The sequence below is a fragment of the Macrotis lagotis genome, chromosome 3 (genome assembly GCF_037893015.1).
Source record: "Macrotis lagotis isolate mMagLag1 chromosome 3, bilby.v1.9.chrom.fasta, whole genome shotgun sequence".
NCBI classification, from domain to species: domain Eukaryota; kingdom Metazoa; phylum Chordata; class Mammalia; order Peramelemorphia; family Peramelidae; genus Macrotis; species Macrotis lagotis.
In genome coordinates this window covers 213,239,600-213,263,822 of record NC_133660.1, presented here as the reverse complement: position 1 = coordinate 213,263,822, position 24,223 = coordinate 213,239,600, and the positions used below count along the sequence as shown (strand labels likewise).

The following is a 24,223-nucleotide window of genomic DNA, read 5'->3' as shown; positions in this document are numbered from 1 at the left end:
TGAGGCAGTGGGGTTAAGTGACTTGTCAGAGGTCACACAGCTAGTAAGCATCAGGTATCTGAGGCCAAATTTGAATCAGATCCTCCTGACTCCAGTGCCAGTGCTCTATCCACTATGCCCTCTGACTGACACAAGCTCTCAGATTTTCAAAGAAATGGCAGGTTTCCTCATCAGGATCCATTTTATGTTATTCAAAAACTTTCAGTGATTCCCTGTTTCCTCTTAAGATAAAACACAAACTGAGGGTGACTCCTTTCCTGTGTATCCCTAGGCTATCTCCCATTCCTAGAACACAATTCTTCAATATTTTCATTTCTAGTGCCCCATTCAAGTGCCACTGCTTCCAAGATTCCTGATTCCTGAACAAGAAAAATGTCTTATTCCTAAGTTTTTTCTCTTTTCTCCTGACTCAGTCCACATTTTATGCTTTCCTAATTATTCTTCTAATAGCATATATATATATATATATATATATATATACATATAGCATACATAAGCACACATATATGTATGCTATATATATATATATAAATATATATATATATATATATATATGTTTATCCCTAGCACCTAGAACAGAACCTAGAAAGAATTTAATTTTTGTTGAATTGGACCAAATTATCAAGTGTTTCTGCATTTAAAAAATTCAGAGTATATTCAAAGAAATTAGTCTATTTATGATTTTAAATAGAGCATGACTTCAAAATGCATCTGATTTTAAACAATAACAATATGATAAAAAAGACTATGAAGCTATTACTGGTAAGCAAGTGGAATTTCTGAAAAGCTCAAACTAGCATGTATCTGTCTATCTATCTATCTATATCTATCTATCTTTCTATCTATCTACCTATAGCTAGGTCCCAATTAGTATGAACAATGAATCCTGTGAAATGGTCTCATTTATCTAAAATGAAAACTTAATGGAAATATATAGTCAACTTCCAAATAATGTAGTCATTTCATGGGATTCATTATTAACCCTGAGACCTAGCACACACTCTCTCTCTCTAGTTATATAACACATATATGTAATATATATGACCTATACAGCCATACAATGAGAATGCATATATACTTATATGAGCATCCACAGTGTATACAGGCAGAGTCTAGATTTATTTAAATGTATACAAATACATGTACCTGCATTCATGTGAATGCATGTATATTATATGCATTGTTTAGTGTCATTTAAATATGTATACATAAATATAATATTAAATGCTATGTTTTTATATATTATATTGTACTATATGTAGCATTGATTATATATGAAGATATATGTTTAAATACTGTTTTCTATTTTTATACTCTTGAGATATTAAGTTTTCAGAGAGATATTGTTCTAGCTGTTATAATCAAGTATAATACCTGTTTTTCTTGGTCCAGTAGTTCTTGGAAAAGCGTCCATTGCTTTTCTCGGAATTGGTCTGACTTCTCCAAGTCAAGGGCTCCACTGTGTTGAACATCTTGCTTCAATTGCTCACATTCTTCCAACGAGAGGCCAGTCACTCCCAAGAGGGTATGAAGAAATGTTTTTTCTGAGAGTTTTTCAAAAGTTTGAATGCTATTCTTATAGAGTTCCTAAAAAATAAAAAAATCAAAATGAGCATAATTGGTCCCCCAGGATTACACTGACTTAGAATAGTAATTGGGGGCCATATGAGGTGGTGGAAAGGGGGTTTGTCTTGGAATTAGAATCAAGGTTCTGACATTCAGTACCTGTGTAATTGTGGGAATGTCATTTTCTCTCATTTCTTATTTTCTTATTTGTAAAATAACTCCCAAGTCCTTGACCCATCTCTTTAGGCATGGCAGTTGTCTATTTGGAGGTTGGATAGAGAGCTGGCCTCAGAATTAGGAAGCCTAGGGTTCAATTCCTATTTCTGACCTAAATGAGCTAGGTGACCCTGGGTAAGTCACTTAACTTTATAGGGTTCAAGGCCACTCAGGCTATAAGTTGTAGAGAAGGCAAAGACTTGCATAAGTAAAGGGTATTTCCTCATTAGAACTTCCTTAAATCAATTAAAATCACAGACTTGATCTCCTTTTTCTACTTCCCTCATAAACTGAGTGTATGTGTGTGTGTGTGTGTGTGTGTGTGTGTGTGTGTGTGTGTGTGTGTGTGTGTGTCGCATCCCTTTGGCAATCTGGTGAAGCCTTTGAACTCTTTCTCAAAATATTTTTAATAGCCTACATTATAATAGTTGACATTTAAATAATATTTAAGGTATGAAGAGCACCTTGCATATACTCTCATTTTCTCTCTGCCACAACCCTGAGAGATACATGCTATTATTATTTGACATTTTACAGATTAAGAAAATAAAGCAGATAGAGATTAAATGACTTGCCCAGGACCTTGCTGCTAATGTGTGTCTGGGGCTGGATTTAAATTAAATCAGTCTTCCTCATCCAAGCTCAGTGTTCCATCCACTATCCCATCTAAGGATCACACATGGGATTGCAAAGTAAACTAAAAGATGGAGAAGAAATATTCCTTTCCATACAAAATCACAGACCACCCTGATATAAAGTGTCTTTTTAAATATCTTTTTGTTTTTATATGGCAGCTAGGTAGTATAGTGTTGGAGTGGCAGGCCTGGAATCAAGAAGATCTGAGTTTGAATACGGCCTCATACTCTGGCTAGATATGACTCTGGTCACGTCACTTTACCCTCTTTATCTCAGTTTCCTCCATTTGTTAAATGAACTGGAGAAGGAAATGCAAGGCATTTCATTCTCTTTCCCGAGAAAATTCCAGATGGGGTCATGAAGAGTTGGACATGACTGAAAATGATTCAATTACATTTGCTTTATTTTTCCTTGTGCACATGTATTCCTCCCTCTTCTGTTCACCTGGTGGAATGTAAGCTCCTTCAGGGCTATCATTGTTTTGTTTTTGTCTTTGTAACTTCAATGAACTAGGCCTAAAGCCTAGTTTATAGTAGGCATAGTTGAATTGAAAGAGACTTGCTTTAATTCTTTCTATCTGATATATTCAGAGGATCTATCACCACTCTTTTTTTTTTTTTGAGACCAGCAAGTTGATGCTAAAATTATTTGATGTCTTATCCAGGTCACAATGCCTGGAATCAAGGAATTATTGAATTGGTGTAATTAGAAGGAAGACAAAGGAGACAATGATGAGTTCTGGTCTTGATGAGCTCTCCTCCAAAGCCTGCATCTCAAGTAAGAGTCCTTTTGATTGGTGAACAAAAGGAACTCCTCAATCACCAAAAGCTATCTGGGAAGGTAGCACATTAAATCATCACTAACTCCTTTATAACTGAGCTATTTGAACCCATTCACACTAAATGATCAAAAGCCATTTACATTTATACTACTCTCAATTATTCATACTAAGCTATTGGAATTCATTAATATTTCCTGGAAAATGAGTGCATTTTATACACACACACACACACACACACACACACACACACACACACACACACAAACACACACATCCTTATAAGGAGGGATCAGATAAGGGAATAACAACTACTTGAAATTTATGATGCACATCATATTCTCTAGCCTCAAATCATTCCCTTTCCACATTTTTTTTGGCTTCTATTTGTTTTTCTCTTTTGATCTGCTCTGATCTCAAAAATCAGAGTTTTTCTTTTTCCTTATCCAGAAAGAATTGAAAATCTATGATCCCCTGTTCTCTCCAAGGAGATAGAACTATTTCAAGATACTTTTGAAAGGTTTACAACTCCCTAGTTAACACTTCATATGTCTCTAATGAATTTATCTTGCAATATTGTGCATTAAAATTATTTATTTATGACATATCTTCCTGCTAGTTCAGGAATGCCATGAGGGTGGTTATCTTAGCTTATCCAAATTTTTTAAAAATTTTATTTATTTATGGCAATGGAGTTAAGTGACTTGTCCAAGGTCATACAACTAGGTAATTATTAAGTGTCTGAGGGCAAATTTGAACTCAAGTCCTCCTTACTCCAAGGCCAGTTCTCTATCCACTGCCACTTAGCTGCTCTGCTTATCCAAATTTTGTAAGCCTTCCAGTGACTAGCCCAGTGGTCTGTACCCAGAAGGTACTTAATAAATGTCTGGGAGATTTATATCTGTAATCCCCGCTCCTGAGGTTGAGGCTGGTGAATATCTTGAGATTGGAAGTTCTGGACTTCATTAGGAAAAGACAATCAGTGGCATGAACGGGCAGGAACAAAGCTTTTCAAACTGCATAAAAGAGCTTGTATTTTGGGATTTACCCACCCCTCTCCCCCACCATGAAAGAGGTGTGCTATTTTGTTAAGATATCTTAATAAAAACCATTTTAGTCACTCTGAAAAAAAAGAAAAGACAACCAGATATCTGCACACTCTAGTACCAATGTGATGAATCCCTGGGAGTAGTGCTTAGGAGAAGTAAACCAGCCTGGATTGAAAATGTAATGGATAAAAAAATCTCATGCTGACCAGTAGTGAGCTGACCCCATGAGTAGCTGCTATACTTCCAGCCTTGGTAAGATAGGGAGACCCATCTGCTCTGCTCCATTCCCCCCCCCCAAAAAAAAAGAATATGAATGAAGCAGAAAATGGAAAACAAGCAGGCAGACTGGAGGACAACCTCACAAAGCTGGGGACAGATTCTTTAAAGGGGGAATGCAATTACATATTTTTCTTATAAAAAAACAAAACTTCTATTCAGAGGTTTATTGTTCATTAAAATACAAAAGAACAAAGTGTTTCCAGAGATATTATCTTTTTTTAGTTTCTTTCAAAATTCCTTTTGTTAAAACAGAGTATATTCTCCATTTGATAAGTGTTCTTAAATTAGTCTATATGCAGGATGACAGATAATTGTAAAAGTTTTTCAAAACACCTTAGCAACAAACTATTTTTTAAAAATGAAGTCTGAGATAAAATTTAGACTTCATTTGTATGATGAGGATAATTAGACATGCATTACCTCTCATGGGACTTTTGGGAGGACTAAATGAGATAATGTATGTCTACCCCAATCATCATCATCTTTAATTATGCAAATGGACAATAGAAGAAAAAACACTGGATTTGGAGTCAGAAGACCTGGATTTGATCAAGGGGATAGATGGTCACCTTAGCTCTATCCCCTGCTCATCAATTCTTCACATATCTTCATCTATTGTCCCCTACAGGCTCATATGCCTTTTGCACAATTCATTATCTTGTGTCATATTGTGGAAGCCTCTGCCCTTTTCCATAGTCATAGCCTCAATCAAGGTTTTGCCTGGTGATTTCCCCACTAGACTTCTCCCCACTTATTACTATGGCCAAGGGTTAACTGTGAGTCTTCAAAGGCCAGGTAAGCAAAGCAAAATGTCTGGCAAGTTCTATCAAGCTGGGAAAGTTTCAGATATAGTCCAAGGTCTTCTCTGCAGGACAAATTAGCTGAACATGAAGAATTCTCTGACCAGAAGGCTGGCCATCAGGTGATGATTTATTGATTGACTAACTGATTTTTGGCATAGCAGCCCAAGAATGCATATCCTAAGGTAGATGTCTTGAATATTAATAATAATAATGATAATAATAATCATAACTAATATTTTTATAGCCATTACTATATAACAAGCAGTAAGCCAAGTGCTTACAATTATCTCATTTGATCCTCACAGCAATCCTTGCAGGTAGGTGGTATTATCCCTATCTTACAAATGAGAAAACAGAGTCAAAAAGCAAGCAAACAAAAAAGGAAACCAAGCTGTGAGACTTGCCTAGGGTCACCTGCACTATGGATGAGAAGTAACTTGCCAATGAAATAATAATAATAATAATTATTATTATTATTATTTTATTTACATAAAATACAACAAAAGAAACCATTTATGTTAAAATAGTAATGTAATCTTTTCAATTTAAGTTCATACACCCCCTAAAATCAATAGATTAGAGCCCAGGGACACAAAGTCCTATAACTAGATGTGGTAATATGGTATCTTGTTTCTAATGAGGGTGGTCCTAAAATCACTAAATCACAGTTCTTGTAAATATTGTAGCATATTTCAAAGTCTAAGATAGCTTCCAGTTTCTCTGAACCTTGGGAGCTTTCCAATTGAACAGATTAAGAACCATATTCCTCAATATTTATCCATATTCACTTTTTAAAACTTCTTTTATATTTTTTCTTACTTTCTCATGGTTTATTTCCCATTTAATTCTAATTTCTCTTTCACAACATGACTAATATGGAAATATTTTAAACATGATTGTAAAAATACAACTTTAACCAGATTGTTCACTGCCCTGGGGAGGGGGAGGGAAGGGAGGGGGATAGAAAAATTTGGAATTCAACTTGCAAATGGATAATGCTGAAAATTATCTTTGCAGGTATCCCTCAAGTTTCCTCATATTTCTATGATAACTCCTGATTGTAATGGAGATTCTGTAGTCTGTAAAAGATTAGAGTGCATTTACTTTGGTGAGTTTTAAAAAAATTTGGAATGAAAATGAATTTCAAAAAATTGTTTTAAAAAAGAAGAGGAGAGGAACCATTAAAGTCCAGTCTACTTTGTTCTACCATTTGATCCTTCCATTAGGCATAATGCATAACTTATTGATACTATCAAGCTAATATATACTTAAATGGATTGTTGATCTCACTGATTTGGAATTCTCTCCAAAGATGAGGATTATGTGTCCTCCCTTAAGATGACCACAGGGATTCACCCCATGTGCCAGAGGCATTCTTTGATTCTTCTTAAGAGTGGAAAGTTACCAAAGAAGCACTCTGGACATCTGTCCTTGACACATGAGCAGTCCATTTTTATGACTATGATCATCTTCATCATCACCACCACCATCATCTGCACCATCATCATGATCATCATGATCATGATCTTCATCATTTTCCTATCAAATAGTTCCTTGATGATGTTTTTCACTGCTGTTCTTTAGAATTACTCATAATTTATTTGTTATAGTTCCTTCACACTTACCACGTACCTTTACATTTCCTTGTTTGATTCTTATTTGAATTTATTGAAGAGATTGTCCTATTTCATGTTTAATACCATACATAACATTATTAGAATGGTGATATTAGTATATGATCCTCTGCTTTCATGAGAAGTTTAAGATCATCAAAGGAGTTTCAAAATTTCCTGAAGACAATTCAATCCATTCTTTTCTTGTTCAGCTCTGGGTTTGGTTAATCACCTATCAGTATTTTACTATGTAGGAATTCATTGAATGAAAGGATTTTTTAAAAAAATGTTTGAATCCATATCAATATTATCTAGTGAGTCAACATTCTTCCTTTTCGACAATATCACTACCAGAGCAGAAGGTAAAGGAGACAACATAGGCACAAGGAGCAATTTTATGTTTTTCCTTGTTTCATAACTTGCCAAGACCAAGGAATCCATTACTTAGGACTCATCTACTGAAGGTAAACCTCAGGAGTTCTAGTAGTGATTCCTGGCAAGCTTTTTTATTCTTTTTGATCCAGGATGAGTTTCAGGGAAGAGGAATAACTGAGGAATGTGACTGATATAAAAATTTAAAAAATAATTTCAACAGCCAAGCATATAACTATATAAGTACATGATAAAGGAAAGGAGAAATTTAGTAAACTGTGTTAAAAAGAGATGGAGGTTTTTAGTGGGCTCCAAGCTGATACAATATAAGTTAACAATGCAAAAAAATAGCTTTGATAGCAAAAAAAGTTTATGAGATATTAGGTTGCCTTAAAAGAGTTGCAATGTTTGTGATTAGAGAAATAGGATAGTCTCATTACTCTGCCTAGATCAAATCACAAGAGGACTATTGGGTCATAGTGTAAGAATTGGTAATAAGCAGTATTACCAAAGATTCTAAATGCATCAAGATAATGTCATGTAAGGATCAGTTGAAGGGACTGGAGATGACTAGCTATAAAAATAGAGGACTTAGGATATGACAACTATGTTCCAGTATTTGAAGGTTTGGATTAGGCTTGCTCTCCTCAGCCCCTGGGTACAGGCCTAGAAGCAATGGGTAGAAATTAAAAAGAACCAAGATTAGATTTGATATGAGGGAATACTTCCCAAAGATTTGAACTCTCTTAAGTGGAATGAGAAGTCTTGGATGACAGTGAATTCCTCTTCACTTAAGGCCTTCAAGAAAGGGTTAAATTCTTATTCAAGTCTGGTTTGGACTTGATGGTCTCTTATGTGTTTATCAGTTGTGAGATTCATTGATTCTGGATCACCTTGGGCTGACATGTTCCTAAACTACAATGCTTTCCACATTTCTACTAATGGGGAATGAAGACTAAACAACAAAAGTGTTGAATGTCTGGTAGCCTGGGTCATTTATAACAGGTCCCTAAGCAAGGGAATTGTGGAATTTGGTTTAGCATGCATGACTCCCCCTGCTTGTCAAGTAAGCCCTGATAGTGAGACTGCTCATCTGGGGGCTAACATTTTGGCAATATTTCATCCACCCTCTAGAAATGCTGATTTTCTGTTGGGGAATCAGGTTGGTATTGATTCTTCTCTCCTTTGAGACTACTTTTGTGCATAGCTACTTTGGGATACTAGAACAAATGTAATTGAAGAGTTGCCTTCTCAGTCTTTTATAAAGCAACACAAATGAAAGCAGCAAATTAAGATGACAGTTAATTTTTAAGTCTATAAAATAGATTGGGTACTGTTATTTCTAATAAAAAATGGTGAAAGACTTTTGATTTCCAATGTGAAATTTTCCAGTGGTTCATTCTTTTTACTATCCTCTGCTAAGCAAGAAAATGCATTTCTTTCCCTTTTTAATTTTGACATTTTTTTCACTGGGTAAATATTGATTTTCTGCCTTGAATAGAGCTAAAATTAATTTGTTTTATTGCCTACTCAACTGCCTTAGCATCTTTGAAATGGCCAGGGTAGCTCTAGGGAGATGAAGACTGAGAATGGACTTTTGCCACAGGACTCAAAGCATCTATTAATAGAAGTACAGAGTCTGCAATGGAAAGAAGTACTAATCCTAGGGTCCTCTGCTTGGGCAGTTCTGGGTGCCACATGTCAGGAGGACATTGACAGCCTGGAGAGCATCCAGAGAGGAGTAACAGTAAATAGGGATGGTAAGGGACTGGAGACTAGATCCTCTGAGTATTTAGGAACTGGGGATGTTTAACCTGACAAGCCACTATTAGGAAGGACAGAGGGGAAAGGGCCTGATAGCATTTCCACAGAGAAGGGGAATAACTTGTCCAATGTCATACAGGTAGTAAGAGAGTTGAGCATTCAGACTGAAAATCAAAATCTAATACACTCTCCTCTAAACTGCACTGCCATTTCCCCAGAACTCTTCCCCAGGAGGTAATAAATATTAACTATTTCATTCCTCCAATGGTAAGAGCTCAGGATATGCCTAGAAAAATCTCTCAAACTGGTAGATAATCTCTGAGGTCATCTCCATCTCCCAGATTCTATGATTTTAAGTCCATTCATTATTCAGCAAATTCAACCAGCTACAGAACATTTCTAAACTTCCTCAAGAAGTGGTAAGAAAAATCTGACTCTCTAAGCAGAACTGACCTGTCAATTAGGTTGCTTGGATGGAATGACTTTGTAAAAGAATTTTGTCAGCAAATACTGGAGGTAGGGATATGTTGGTCAAAATTGGTCTGTGCCTATCTCAGTTTTCCATGGCAAGTGCTTAATATAATTGACCCATTCATTCCAATACCAGTGCCTTAGGACTGGACAGCAGGACAGTAATTTTTTAACCTCAATCATTATTCCTTTGCTATTCCAGAGGAAAAGTCTATGGACCCAGCTTAGACTGATGATAAATTTAAGTAGATAAGAGGCATGAAGGAGAAGCAAAATGATGTCATGTAAAGACTTCTTGACAGAGAGTTAGTGTTTGGTTTTAAATTCTGCCTCTGCTAATTATTAGCCATGTAGTCCTATATCCATTCTCTTGGTTTCATCTATAAAATGATAGAATTGAATTTAGTTAATAATAGTAATATAAGATAACGCATCAACTATTACATATTACATTCTATTCTATCATCTTTTCCTAGACTATTTTATCCTATAACACACTGCACTATACTATGTTAGGTTCTTATATTATACTAGATCACATTATATTATTTCATATATCACATTATGCCATATCATATCTATTATTTGTATTAGGTTACTTTTAGATTTCCAAAGAGCTTTACAAATATTTTATTCTCACAACAGTCCTGGGAAATAAAAGCTATTATTATCTTCATTTTACAGGTGAGAAAGCTGAGGCAGGAGCCCAAGAGACTTGCCCAACATTCCAGGGTTTATAAGTGTCTTAGTAGCATTTCAAACTCAGGTCTTCCAAAGTTCAGGTCTATCCCTCTCTCTATTGTGAGAACTCACTGGTGATTAAATTCTGCTACAACTCAAAATTTCTATGGCAACCAAAAAAAAAAAGTTTTCTTTAATCAATAAAAATTATCTACTGGGGTGGCTAGGTGGTGTAGTGGATAAAGCACTGGCCTTGGAGTCAGGAGTACCTGGGTTCAAATCTGGTCTCAGACACTTAATAATGACCTAGCTGTGTGGCCTTGAGCAAGCCACTTAACCCCATTTGCCTTGCAAAACTCTAAAAAAACCAAACAAATAAAAATTATCTACTGAGGAGTATATCTGCTGGGGCCTAAACTTGGGCCACTGGAGTATAAAAAATGAAGGAGATATGGTCCATGTACTAAAGGAGTTTTCATTCTTATAAAAACAGCATATACATATATTGTCCATTGTCATACAGGAAGTAAAAGAGTTGAGTATTCAGATGCACACACAAATATTTATATAGTCATAATATTCACAGTTGCAGAGTAGTTGATAGAGCTGGTCTTGAAGTCAGGATGCCTTAGGTTCAAACCTTGCCTCTGATAGATACTGACTGTATAAGCCCAGATGTTTTTTGTTTTATTTTTTGTTTGTTTTTTACCACTCAGTGCTCTAAGAAAACCTCTGAGATTATAGATCACCAAGAAGGTACCAGTCTGCATTGGTGGAAACAGTTTCTTCACCTGGGAGTTCTCTAGACTGAGGAAATAACAGGGTTTAGTTTCCATTTTATTTAATAATATTATCGGGGGAGCTAGGTGGCACAGTGTATAGAGCACCAGCCCTCGAGTCAGGAGGACCTGAGTTCAAATCTGTCCTCTGACACTTAATAATTACCTAGCTGTGTGACCTTGGGCAAGTCACTTAACCCCAATGTCTTGCCAAAAATAAAAACAAACTGGGTAATAATAATTATCACCTAATCAACTATGATGGGTTTAGGTCTTCTCCACAGTTTAGTGATCAAATCAAATCTAAAAAATAAGGTTATGAAAAATACTATCCACATTCAGAGAGGAAAAAACTATGGAAACTGCAGATCAAAGCATACTATTTCCACTTTTAAAACTTGTTTTCATGATTTTTTTTATTTCTGATTCTTCTTTCACAACATGACTAATATAGACATATATTAAAGATGATTGTACATGCATATAGTTTACTCACTGTCATGGGAAAGAGGGAGGGAAGGGAGGGAGGTAGAAAAATGTGGAACATAAAATCTTACAAATAGATGAAAGCTGAAAAACTATCTTTGCATGTAATTGAAAAAACAAAATAAAATAACATTAAAAATAATCATTACCATCATAGTTATTTTTTTAGAACCTTAAGGTTTAAGATAAGGTCTCCATACGGCATCTCATTTGATCCATAAGGTAGATACCCAAAATATTATACAGATGGGAAAACTCATTGAGAGTGTTTAAGTGATTTGCCAATATAAAGTACTTTGAATCTTCTAAGTATCCATGTGAGAAAACTGAGTATTAAGTAAGTCTGTGTCTGCAGTCTGGACAATATTCTATGTACTATTTCATATGGTCGTTATGCCACAGGAGAGATAAAGCAAACATAGAGGCATTCAAAGATAACCATACCAGGCAGGATGGTCTAAATACCAAATGAGTGGGTAAAACAGTAAGTTGTATAGAAATTTGGATAAGGGAAAAGAAAAGAAACCATGAAGGCCATTGATCTAGGAAGCTTTCATAGAGAAGGGTGCAATGGGGATGGGACTTGAGAAAGGTAAAGTTTGGCAGATAGAGAAAAGGAGAGAAGACACTCAAGGCAGGGAGAACAACATGAATACAAGAAAAGTAGACTTTTCAAGGGGGAGTGAGTTGGTAAACAAGGCTTCTCCAGGAACAGCAAGGTTGGACTTAGGAAAGAAGTGATGAATAAGGTTGGAAAGGTTACATAGGCCATGGAAGGAATTGGGAAAGGGGGTATTCTTTAAATAATTTTTTTCTTAATTACAAAGGTTACTCTAAGTTTCTTCTGTCTTTCATCAGAGGAAAAAGTAAATGTTTCTATGAATATCAGGTTCCTATTTCACTAGAGAGAAAGGGATCAATTGATCATTTTTACATCAAAGAATGCCAGTGTTAGTAACTTAGAGGTGAACTAATCTAACTCCTTGGTGAGGAAATTTGAGGATGATAAAGGGAAAGAATTTGCCATATTATTATTATTATTATAATTATTATTATTATTATCATTAATTGCTACTGATACTAAATGGTAGATAAGGAACATAAAACCTTAGACTTCTTACTTTAAGTCTTGTATTTCGGGAAAGACCATTAATTTCATGACATAAATTAATCTTTTGTTTATGAAATAGTGACAAAAAAAAAATCAAAGAATTACCTGACTGGTGGCTTCAAATCCATTAAATGAGGAAATGGCCATTAGAGTAGGGACAACCTAGGTTCTAGTACCAGTTCGAGGTGCAATGGATAGAAAAGTGTATTGGGAGTCAGGGAGACCTGAATTCAAATCCAGTCTGAGATATTTATTAGCTATGTGATCCCTGACAAGTCACTTAACCTCTGCCTGCCTCCATTTCCTCAAGTGTAAAATTGAGATAATAATAGCACCTACCTTGATGTGAGGTTGTATAAAATGAGGTATCATATGTATAATACTTGGCAAGGCATCTGACACATAGTAGGCATTTAATAAACACTTAATCCCTTCCCTTATGATAAAGTTAGTTCATTTTATGCCTCTATTCATTCATCCTTTCTATAGGGATGTTTGATTTGTTTACCTCAAAGGGATGTTGTGAATTTTGGTTGCTGTTAGTAACTTTTTTCAGTAGAGGAATCTATCTCTTCATGACCATTTTGGGGATTTTTACTAGAGTGGTTCACCATTTCCTTCTCCAGCTCATTTTACAGTTGAGGAAATGGAGGCAAACAGGGTTAAGTGATTTACCCAGGGTCACACAGCTAATGTCTGAAGTCAAATTTGAGCTCAGGTCTCCCAGACTCCAGACCTAATACTCTATCCTCTGTGCTTCCTAGCTGCCTCAAAATGATTTGGCAAATATTTGGCAAAAAAATGAAAAAAAAATGACAGACTTCAAGAAACTTCTAATTTATAAGGGAAGAGAAGGCAAAGGAAATGCACCAAAGGAAAAGTACAGAGGAGAGGTCCCTACCAAGAATGATAAGATGAATATCCAACTTAATGATATCAGGAAAGGTTTATATGGAGGTGGTGGCATCTGCTAATGGCAATGAGAGATAGAAGGAATTTCACTAGGTGAAAATAATGAATCTTCAAAATGTAAGTGGGGTGCAATGCAGTGAGCATGGGATTTAGATTGAAAAGATATCCTCGTTCTACTACTTGCAATGAGGTACTGTGTAAATTCTTGATAAACCTTGATTTCCTCATCAATAAAATGGGGACAATAAGGGCAAGCAAGGTGCTTTTTAAAGCTTAAAATTCTAGAAAAATAGGATTTTTTTTGCCCTACCATTAGTCCTTGAAGGTCAAGAGGGTATAAAGGAAGATACAAAGCAATCTTTAACATGGAATAAAATCAAGACGTCATTTTTCCTCCTCCATTGGAAGTCAACTAAAAAAGTGAAAAGGAAAGAGATTTTTTTCCCTCTCTGAAGAAGGTGATAATGGAGAGTAAAACATTAAAAATTACTATTTTTAATAAATCACAAAAAGTCATTTCTTTAGCTGAGCAAAATAACCTGTCATTTGATGTTTTTAGCTGGATAACATAAATACAAAATTTAAAGATCTGATTAAATACTCCCTCATTTCCTCATTGTCCAGGAATATTTAGTGACTCAGGACCACTAAAAGATATGTAAAAATTTACTCTTGACCATTTCTAAAGTGATTTTAAGGGAAATTCCTTTTAAGGGAAATTCATGAACATTATCCATATCCCTCAGGCTCTTCATTGTGATATGAAAGTGACCCCACTGAAAGTTTTATCAGGGAGGAAGAGGCTCTAGAAAAGGGTATGTTCAATATAAGTCCATTTATGTGACAATATTAAATTTTATTATTATATTCATTGTTAATAATGGGTTACATTGTAGTCATAAATACACATTAAATTCTATATGTAGCGTTTGACAATGTTGTCCTGAAGAATTAAAAGATTGAAAACCCATGCTCTAGAAGGGCCTTGCTCAAACTGAAAAGGCCATAAGCGTATGGATGCGCTATTGGAACTGTGAGTTGGTCTAGTTACTCTGGATAATAATTTGGAACTATGCTCCCTTTGACCCAGTGATATCAATACTAGGTCTCTATCACAAAGAGATCAAAGAAAGAGGAAGAAGACACATCTGTACAAAATTATTAAGTGGTGGCAAAGACATGGAAACTGATGTGATGCCCATCAATTACGAATAGCTGAACAAATTACAGTATATGAATGTGATGGAATATAACTTTGATGTAAAAGATGATGGAGATGGCTTCAGTGAAATGTCAGGAAACTAGTGCAGTGAAGTGAGCAAAAAAAAAATAAGAACAATGTATACAATAACTTCAATATTGTAAAGACAAACAACTTTGAAATACTTAATTCCTCTAATCAAAACAATGACCAACCATGATTCCAAGAAATTCAAGATGAAAAATGCTACTTTTCTCTTGACAAAGAGGGGAAAAGACAGATACGTGGTTTTTTTTTTTTTGTTTTTGTTTTATTTTGCTGTGGCCAATGTGGAAATTTATTTTGCTTGAGCATGAATATTTCTTAAATGTATTTTGTTTTTCTTTTTACTTTTTTTTTTTCAAATGGGCCAAGTGAGTAAGAGGGGGAGAAATTGGGCCTTCATTGATTAAAAAAATTCTAAAAAATAAATAAATTTCATGTTAAAAATGTAAGGTTTGAAACCTAAACAAGTTGAATAGAGGTTTGAATTGACCAGCTAAAGGGGAAAGAGATCTAATTTAATCTTGGAATAAAAAGTTACTTTGAACATATTAGAAATGTAGCATCAACAGAACTCAGTGACTGACAAAATGCTGGGGACAAGGTGAAGTAGGAATCAATCATGACTGAAGTTTTAAATCTTCCTCAGCAACAATAGAAACTGGACAATATATTTTGAGGCTGATGACTTAGGGAATAGTTAATAGTGTTGTTAAAGGAATACTTGATTTGAAGTCAGAAGAATAGAGCTTGATTCCTGACTTTTCTACTTATTATTTGCCTGCCCCTAGGCAAATGACTTTCATTCTTTGGGACTTAGTTTTCTGTACTACGCAATGGATTAGATAATTTACAAAACCTCCAACTTTAAATTCTATTACGCAATTTGATTTAATGGTCTGAAATATTTCAAAGGTAAAACAAACAGGGTTTGGTGACTCATTTAATATAAGAGGTTAAAGGAGGACAACAAATATGATTTAGAGGTTTTGGAGCAACTGAGACTATTGGGAGGATGGTGGCTCCATTAATAGAACTATGGGAATAGATTTGGGCAAGGAAAGCTTGGGTTTCTGGATTACTTGGAAAATGTCTATAATGATTTCTATCTGGAGGATTGACTGCTTGCAATCTCACTGTGCCAAATATACTTTTCCAGTTGTAAAGCATATCAAAGCAGTCCCTGGTGCTATCAATGACCTACTTTGAAATGCCCAAGTCAAATATTCCTGAAATTTGACATAAGAACTCCCTATCCGAACGGTAGGTGAGTACAGATCAACTCTGGCATCTTGGGCCCTGGAATTGCACAACAAATTTCTTTGAGTTCTGGGTAGCTTCTGCTGACCTTTAAGGAGATCTCAACATTTCCCTTGTAGAACAAGCTATTTAAGCTTGGGATGACCTTTTCAATATCCATGATGCTTCTCTGCTCCATTTTCATTTTGCTAAACTTTTATGGAAAACTAGCTGAGTATTTTTAGGATTTCTCAGTACTGACCTGTAAATTCAGGCCCATGTGCTTACTGCATTTGGAAACAAATCTTAGAAAATGTCACAGGACTGCCCTCTTGATTAAATCCCTGTGATCTTTCTTGATTGATATAATGGAATAAGCACTGACCTAAGATTCTGGAAATCTTAGAAATGAATAATACCTCCCTGCCTTTGACTTGTTTAGCTGGGTTTTTTGATCTCTCCCATCTTTATCACCCTCTACTGCATATGAACTAGTTATTCATGTATATGTTCTATCACCCTCTACTAAAGTGAAAAGTCCCCCTGAGAAGGAATCTGTTCATCAATAAGTATCTACTAAGCAGGATACTGTGCTAAGGTCTGGATAAATAAGTATGAAAGTTTGTTTACCTGAAGGAATCTTGCCATTCTGATTTATACCTTCCCCACATTGCCTCACACTGAGCATGGAACATATGGGGTGTTGGATGTTTTGAATTAAATTGACAGCTAATGCCCTCACAAGTTTAGAACATATAAACTTAACATACTTCAAGACAATCTGCATAATTGGAATAATGCCTTGGTTCTGACCATATTATGTTCAGTTAGTTTTTAGGGAGATGTCATTGAGAAAATATCTTTTGTTAGAAGCACTGAGTTTTTCCTGAGTAATTTGGCCCATATGCTTTGTTTCAGTCCTAAATGCCATCTTATCTTCCATTGGTAAACATTACTGCCATATTTTCTTCACATGCTGGATAGAATCATATTGAGGGGCTGTGATGATGGCAATGGTCCTAAAAGAAGTATGATCACTTGTCACTTGCAGTATGGTGACCAGGGAGACAATTCAGAAGTCTGTGTTCATGGTGACTCTCCAAGTATAGTCAGTAAACAAGTACTGAATTTCAAAGAAAATCTAAGTGACTCAGTCTGGTCTAGGGTAAAACTAATGTTTAAACTGTACAGGAGAATGTATATTTTCCTCAGGATGCCCACTCCTCTATCAGTCCACAGTGCAAACCTTTCTTACCTTAGTCTCTAAGGAATCACGTCAGAACTTTAAAAAAAAATCAAGATGTTATTTGGTCTAACCCCATCATTTTCAAATGAAACTACTAAGATCCAGAAAGATGAAGAGATTTATCTATAGCCTATATGTGATTAGGGCCAGAACCAGCACTGGAAATGAGATCCTCTTACTAAAATCCCAATGAACTCTTCAGGACATTGTATGACCTCAATTGCAACTCTTGCCTACATGTTGTAATCATGCCTTCATGAAGGATTTAGTTGTCCTGCTAGAAACTTTCCCTTGGTTCTTCTGGATATTGAAGTAATCCATGAATGTTTTATATTTTGGTTCTCCAAAGATTTTATGATTCAATCAACTTGGATGATTCTTCCACTGAGGCAGATAAAAGCTTCTTTACAAGCCTTAGGAAATGGCCATCATGAACCATCCATGAAATAATTCTCTGGCAGTCATGCCTCTGATGATGAAGGATGCTTATTCTATCACATTTACACTACTCTACTGAGAGCTTGGTTAAGGCTTAATGTGATATGAATCTATGGTCACTAAATTGTTGTCATCACAGAGATTAGTCATCTTATGGTTATGTTATCTTATTTTCTTGCACTAATTTTTATCCAAGTTTCCAAATGCAAGCCAGGTAGTCTCCTTCTTCCTATTTGACTTCAATTTTAGCTCAATGTTCCTTTTCAATGTCTGTCTAAGATTGAATATTAAATAGATTTGAGCTCAAGAGGTAACCTAGAACATGTGGAACTGAGATTCTTTTGAGAATTTATACCAGGACATTGACAAGAATGGCACAGGATGAGTAAATTTGGGTTTGTTCACCAAAGGCTATGACTCCAAATGATATCCCAAGCATACTTTCTATTTTAAAAATAGCCATCAAAAACCTTAACTGAATTATAGACAAAATGATCCTTTGTGTAAGAAATATATAGTTCACGAATAACCATATTAGTTTTCTAAGTCAAAATAACCACTATAAAATGATGAAGGTACCATTTAGCAAATTTTCCTTTTCATAACAGTAGATATAATTTATATAGAACTTTAAGGTTTATGAACTGCTTACCAAATATTATCTCATTATATCTTCACTATAGTGAAGATAGTTAACTTTGGGAGGCATATACTATTATTAATTCTGTTTTAACAGATGAGAAATTTCAGGCAGTTAGGTGGTGCAGTGAATAGAGCACTGGCCTTGTAGTCAGGAGGACCTGAGTTCAAATTTGGCCTCAGACATTTAATAATTACCTAACTGTGTGACCTTGAGCAAATCACCTAACCCATTGCCTTGCCCCCCCCCCAAATCAAATGAGGAATCTGAGGCAGATGGAGGTTGGTGATTTGCTCAGAACTACACAGCTAGTAAGTTTCTGACACAAGATTTGAAATCAGGTATTCAGATTCAATACTTTATCCAATGTACCACCTTGGAGGCTTCTGTTGTAGGCTGAAGAATTTTGAGAGGAAGCATGATAAGTAGAAAGAATATATTATTTATAGTCAGGAGACCTGGATTTATGTCCTCATCCTAATGCTTTCTAGTTGTATGGCCTTGGGTAGGTCATTTCATTTCTTTATTCCATTTCTTCATCTATAAAATAAAGATTATAATAGTAATGCTCCCTGACTTGCAGAGTTACATTCCATAAAGTGGCACACTATTCTAGCTACATGGGAGCTGCCATTATCCTATGATGCAGCTTTATTTTTTTAAAAGCCTGCTTCTTGTCAATTTACAGATGAGGAGATCAAAGCAATCCATAGTCATGTGAAAAATTGCTCTAAATCATAACTTATTAGAGAAATGCAATTTAAAGCTTCTCTGAGGTATCACCTCACACCTCCTCAGACTGGTCAATATGACCAGATAGGACAATGATCATTGTTGGAAGTGTTGGTGGGAAATCTGGGACACTATTACACTGTTAGTGGAGCTGTGAACTCATCCAATCTTTCTGGAGAGAAATTTGGACCTATGGCCAAAGGGCAACAAAAATGTGCATACCCTTTGATCCAGCAATACCACTACTGGGTCTATACCCTGAAGAGATGATGAAAAAGAGTAAAAACATCACATACAAAAATATTCATTCAGCCCTGTTTGGGGTGACAAAGAATTGGAAATCAAGTAAATGTTCTTCAATTGGGGAATGGCTAAGCAAACTGTGGTATAAGTATGTCATGGAACACTATTGGTCTATTAGAAACCAGGAGGGACAGGAATTCAGGGAAGCCTGGAGGGATTTGCATGAACTGATGCTGAGAAAGATGAGCAAAACCATAAAATCCCTGTACACCCCAACAGCAACATGGGGGTGATGATCAACCTTGATGAACTTGCTTATTCCATCAGTGCAACAATCAGGGACAATTTTGGGCTGTCTGCAATGGAGAATGCCATCTGTATCCAGATAAAGGACCATGGATTTGAACAAAGTTCAAGGACTACTCCCTTTAATTTGAAAAAAAACCCTGATATCTTATTGTCTTATCTTGTTATCTCTTTTACTTTATGTATCTTCTTTAAGGATATGATTTCTCTCTCACCACACTCAATTTGGATCAATGTACAACACTGAAACAATGTAAAGACTGACAAATTGCTTTCTGTGGGGGGGGTGGGGAGAGATAAGTAAGATTGGGGGAAACATTGTAAAACTCAAAATAAATAAAATCTTTAATTAGAATACCCAAAAAAGCCTGCTTCTTGAAAATACTTATAAACTGATGCTGAGTGAAGTGAGCAGAACCAGAACATTGTACATATGAACAGCAACACTGGCTGATGGACAACTATGATGGTCTCAGTGCCTTGTTATAAAAAAATTTTTGATGGAAAATGCCATCCACTTCTGGAGGGAAAAAAACCTGTGGATTCTGAATGCAGTCCCAAGCATAGTATTGCAACTTTTTAAAACTTGATTTGTTTTTTTTTTCATTCTCATATTTTCCCTTTACTCCTGATTCTTCTTTCACAAATGACTAATATGGAAATATGTTTAACATAGTGGTATATTTATAGGTATATTTACCTATATCAGATTACTCACTGCCATAGGTTGGGAAAGGGAAGGGTGGGAAGGAGAAAAATGTGGAACTCAAAAGTTAACAAAAGATGAAAGTTGAAGACTATCTTTTCATGTAATTGGGAAAAATGAAATAAAATAACTTTTTAAGAAATGCCAGTTTGGGGGCAGCTAGGTGGTACAGTGGATAGAGTACCAGCCCTGGAGTCAGGAGGACCTGAATTCAAATTTGACCTCGGATACTTAATAATTATCTAGCTATGTGACCTTCAGCAAGTCACTTAACACCATTGCCTTGAAATACTAAAAAAATGCCAGTTTCAGTTATTAGCAGAATATAGAAAGGATCATCTTTGTACAAGATGGATTTTTGAAGTGCAACTCCCACTTTTCCTATTGTCTGTACTATTGATGAGGCAGCTTGGTAGCAAAGAAAGAGCTCTGAACCAGGGATTAAAAGAATCCATGCCTGTGTCCTAACTCTTGCTAACTTGAGTATGAAGTTCAAATGAAATACTTTACTCATAGTGTTTCAATTGATCTTTATACTTACATTATTCAAATATTAATATTTTAATAGGAAATGTGACTTAGGCACCTGCCAAAAGTCAAACAAGTTATCCACTTAATTATTCTTATCAATGGAGATAACTTTAAAAAAGTTGCATTACCAACTTTGCTGTTGCACCAATGGGCCTTTTAAACTGCCCTGCAGCAGGACCGTCCTACATTTTCCCTTTTGGAATGAGGTTACCTTGAGCCCAAAGACTGATTCCTTTCTAGTTGTATCCTTAGACCTTAGATCAGAGTTTGCATATAGCAAGTGCTTCATACATGATTTTTATTTATTCCCTTCAGCTCTATTTTCTTATCTTTTATGACTCAATATAGATGAAAATGGGTAGTCAGCATGCCTTTACAAAAGATATAAGTAAAGCAAGAGATTTCCACAGGCGCAGCATGCAGAAGAAACCATTTTAAGGTCCCTAAGGGCTTCCAAAGAAATGAGAAAGTGGGTCCAAGCAAACATGTCTATTCTAATTTGAATAGACAAGTTGACACATGTTTTTATATGCCCTTCCCACAAGACACCTACACAGATATATAAACTTGCAAGTATACCTTGGTTTTCTTTTCAAATCAGCACCTTGCTCTTATAAAGTGTATTTCCAAATACACTTTATCTATATATATCTATATATATTATCTATATATAGATGCACATAAACCATCACTCACTCATATGTTCTACTTTCTGTATTCCTCTTTTTATATGAAAGTACACATTTTATTTTAAAACAAAGTTTCAGAGAGGCAGTATGGTGCATTGGAAAGAAGAAAGGACTTAGAATAAAAAGTCTAAGAATAGCATCCTGAATATCTCAGGCCCTAGGTGAACGACCTTATCCTTTTCCCTGAATGATACTCAGTTTCCTCCTTTGTAAAATGAATATAAAAATCATTGCCCTGTTTACCCCTGATGATTTCCAGTTTTATAAACATGAATGTTGGTCACTTTTATTAAAGTCCTTCTTTCATTTCTCATGGTGCCATGGAAGGGGCTCAATTCTTGATGGCTATGTGCATGAATTGCAAGCTATGAAAGGTCCTACCATTCTGGCAGAGCTGGAAAGATTTCAAATAAATACCTGGCTAAGGACTCAATGCCTATTCCTAAGGGATTATCTTCACTTGCTTTGTGAAAATTCATTGCCAGAGAGTTGGTCAGTGGGTAATGATTTCTTTTTTTTTATATTCATAAAGATAATGTAGAGAAAAAAATGTTAAAAAAAAACAGTTGAGGAAGGAGTTCTTACCCTGTGATGAATCATAGATCTTGGGAAGTAACAAAGGGAAGTTGGATGGTGCAGTGGATAGAGCACTAATCCTGAAATAAGGAGGATATGCATTCAAATCTAGCCTTGTACACTTACTGTGTGACCATGAGCAAGTCACTAAAGCCTGTTTGCCTCAGTTTCCTCATTTATTAAATGAGATGGAGAAGAAAATGACAAATTGCTTCAGTATCTTTGCTAAGAAAACCCTAAATGAGGTCACAGAGAGTTGGACATGACTGAAATGACTCAGCAACACCAATAAAAAGACTTGAGCAGATATGCGCATTGTGTTGTAATGTTGGCTCTAGAAGGAACTTTGAGATCATCTAGGTCAACTCTCTCAATTTTTATAGATAAGGAAACAAAGGCTTTGTGAAGAACATAGACCTACTCATAGTTATGCAGTTCATAAGTAGCAGGTCTTCTGGTTTTAAATCTAGTGATTCCACTAATGTGATACTACTCTCTCTTACTACTATTACTACTACTACTACTACTACTACTACTACTACTACTAGTAATCCTTTGGTATGGAAGAGGACCATGCCAACTAATCAAATGAATGGAAGTGTGAGTTGCATGCTTATGTTTATTATAGTGAGGATATGTTGTGTAAGGTAGCCTTCTCACTTGCCTTTACTGAATCATTTCATCCTATGTCTGATTTATAGGAAATAGGATTATTGGAGATGATCTGGTTGCTACAGGAGTTTCTTGGCCTTAAACTGGTTGGGGGGGTGGGGGCTGGAGTCAAGATGATGGTGTGATGACAGGATTTCCCAGAAGTTCTCTTTCAAAATATCCCCAAAACTTTAAAATTATGACTCTAACTAAAATTTTGAGAGACAGAACCCCCAAAAAGACCAATGAGGCAATTCTCCAGCCCAAGGCAACCTGGAAAATCATGAGAAAGTTCTGTTCCACAGGGTTGGAGGTGGTGACAGTGCAGCTAGGATCACGTGGCACCATAGAGAATGAGCTCCAGGCTGCTAAACAGCCCATGGGGCACCTAGTCCCTGAGGGCCCTGAATGTTGTCAACAGAAGCAGTTTTTAGACCTCCCAACCTAGGGAATACCATTTACTACTTGGAAGATCAGTGGAGAAATTTATGGCCGCGTGATCACAGAGCCCAGGCCAGCATGGCCCTCAGCATAGCCAGCACAGCCAGCATTGCCCCTGTCCAGAGAACTGAAGTAGGTCTGCAAAGCCACCCAGCAGGGAGCCACCTGGAAGCTGCTCCCAGAGCTCTCAGGTCATGGAAGGTAAGGGGGTGCAGGGAGACTGTCAAGGTCTCTCCTCTGTCTCTGGGACAGGGCTCTTGTGCTTTGTCCATATCAGACCCTGGTCACAGCCTGGGGATTACCCATTGCCATTAAGCGGGGACTCTCCTCAGAATTTCTGGGCAGAAGGCAGTGCTTATGGTCATCCACAGACCAGAGCACAGACCAGGAGAGTGGTCAGAGTCTCTTATAAGATCATAGAGGAACTAAGGTCCTAGTGGGGGTATCCCAATAACACTCCAAAGCTTCAGAATCACCTCACAACCAGGGCACAGGCTGGGGAAATGAATAAACAGAAAAAAAAAAATATTACCTGACCATAGAAAATTACTTTGGTCCCATGGAGGATCAAAATGTACACTCAGAAGATGACAAAGTGAAGCTTCTGTATCCAAATCCTCCAAGAAAAATAAGAATTGGCAGCTATGGCAGAACTCAAAAAAAGATTTTGAAAACCAAGAGGTAGAGGGGAATATTGGGAAGAGAAATGAGAGTGATGCAGGAAAAATCATTATCCAAGTCAGCAGTTGGATCAAGAAGATACAAAAAAATGCCTAAGAAACAAAATGCTAAAAAAAACAAATTTAGGTCAAATGGAAAAAGCAATCCATAAAGTTAATGAGGAGAAGAATACCTTAAAAAACAGAATTGACCAGATGGAAAAGGAAATGAGAAAGCTCTCTGAAGAAAATAGCTTCTTCAAATGTACAGTGGAGTTAAGGTAAGCTGATGACTTTGTCAGGAATCAAGAAACAAAAAAAAAACAAAACTAAAAGAATGAAAAACCAGAAGAAAACATGAAACATC

At 36.1% G+C, this 24,223-nt stretch overlaps 1 protein-coding gene across 1 annotated transcript in view; it reads right to left on the bottom strand.

The window, feature by feature from the left end:
* Positions 1–24,223, bottom strand: part of EVC (EvC ciliary complex subunit 1) — a 128,929-nt gene that overhangs the window by 45,500 nt on the left and 59,206 nt on the right. Inside the window, exon 12 of the mRNA XM_074229805.1 lies at positions 1,375–1,587. Within this exon, the coding sequence (XP_074085906.1) occupies positions 1,375–1,587 (213 nt within the window). The remainder of the gene's footprint in view (positions 1–1,374; positions 1,588–24,223) is intronic.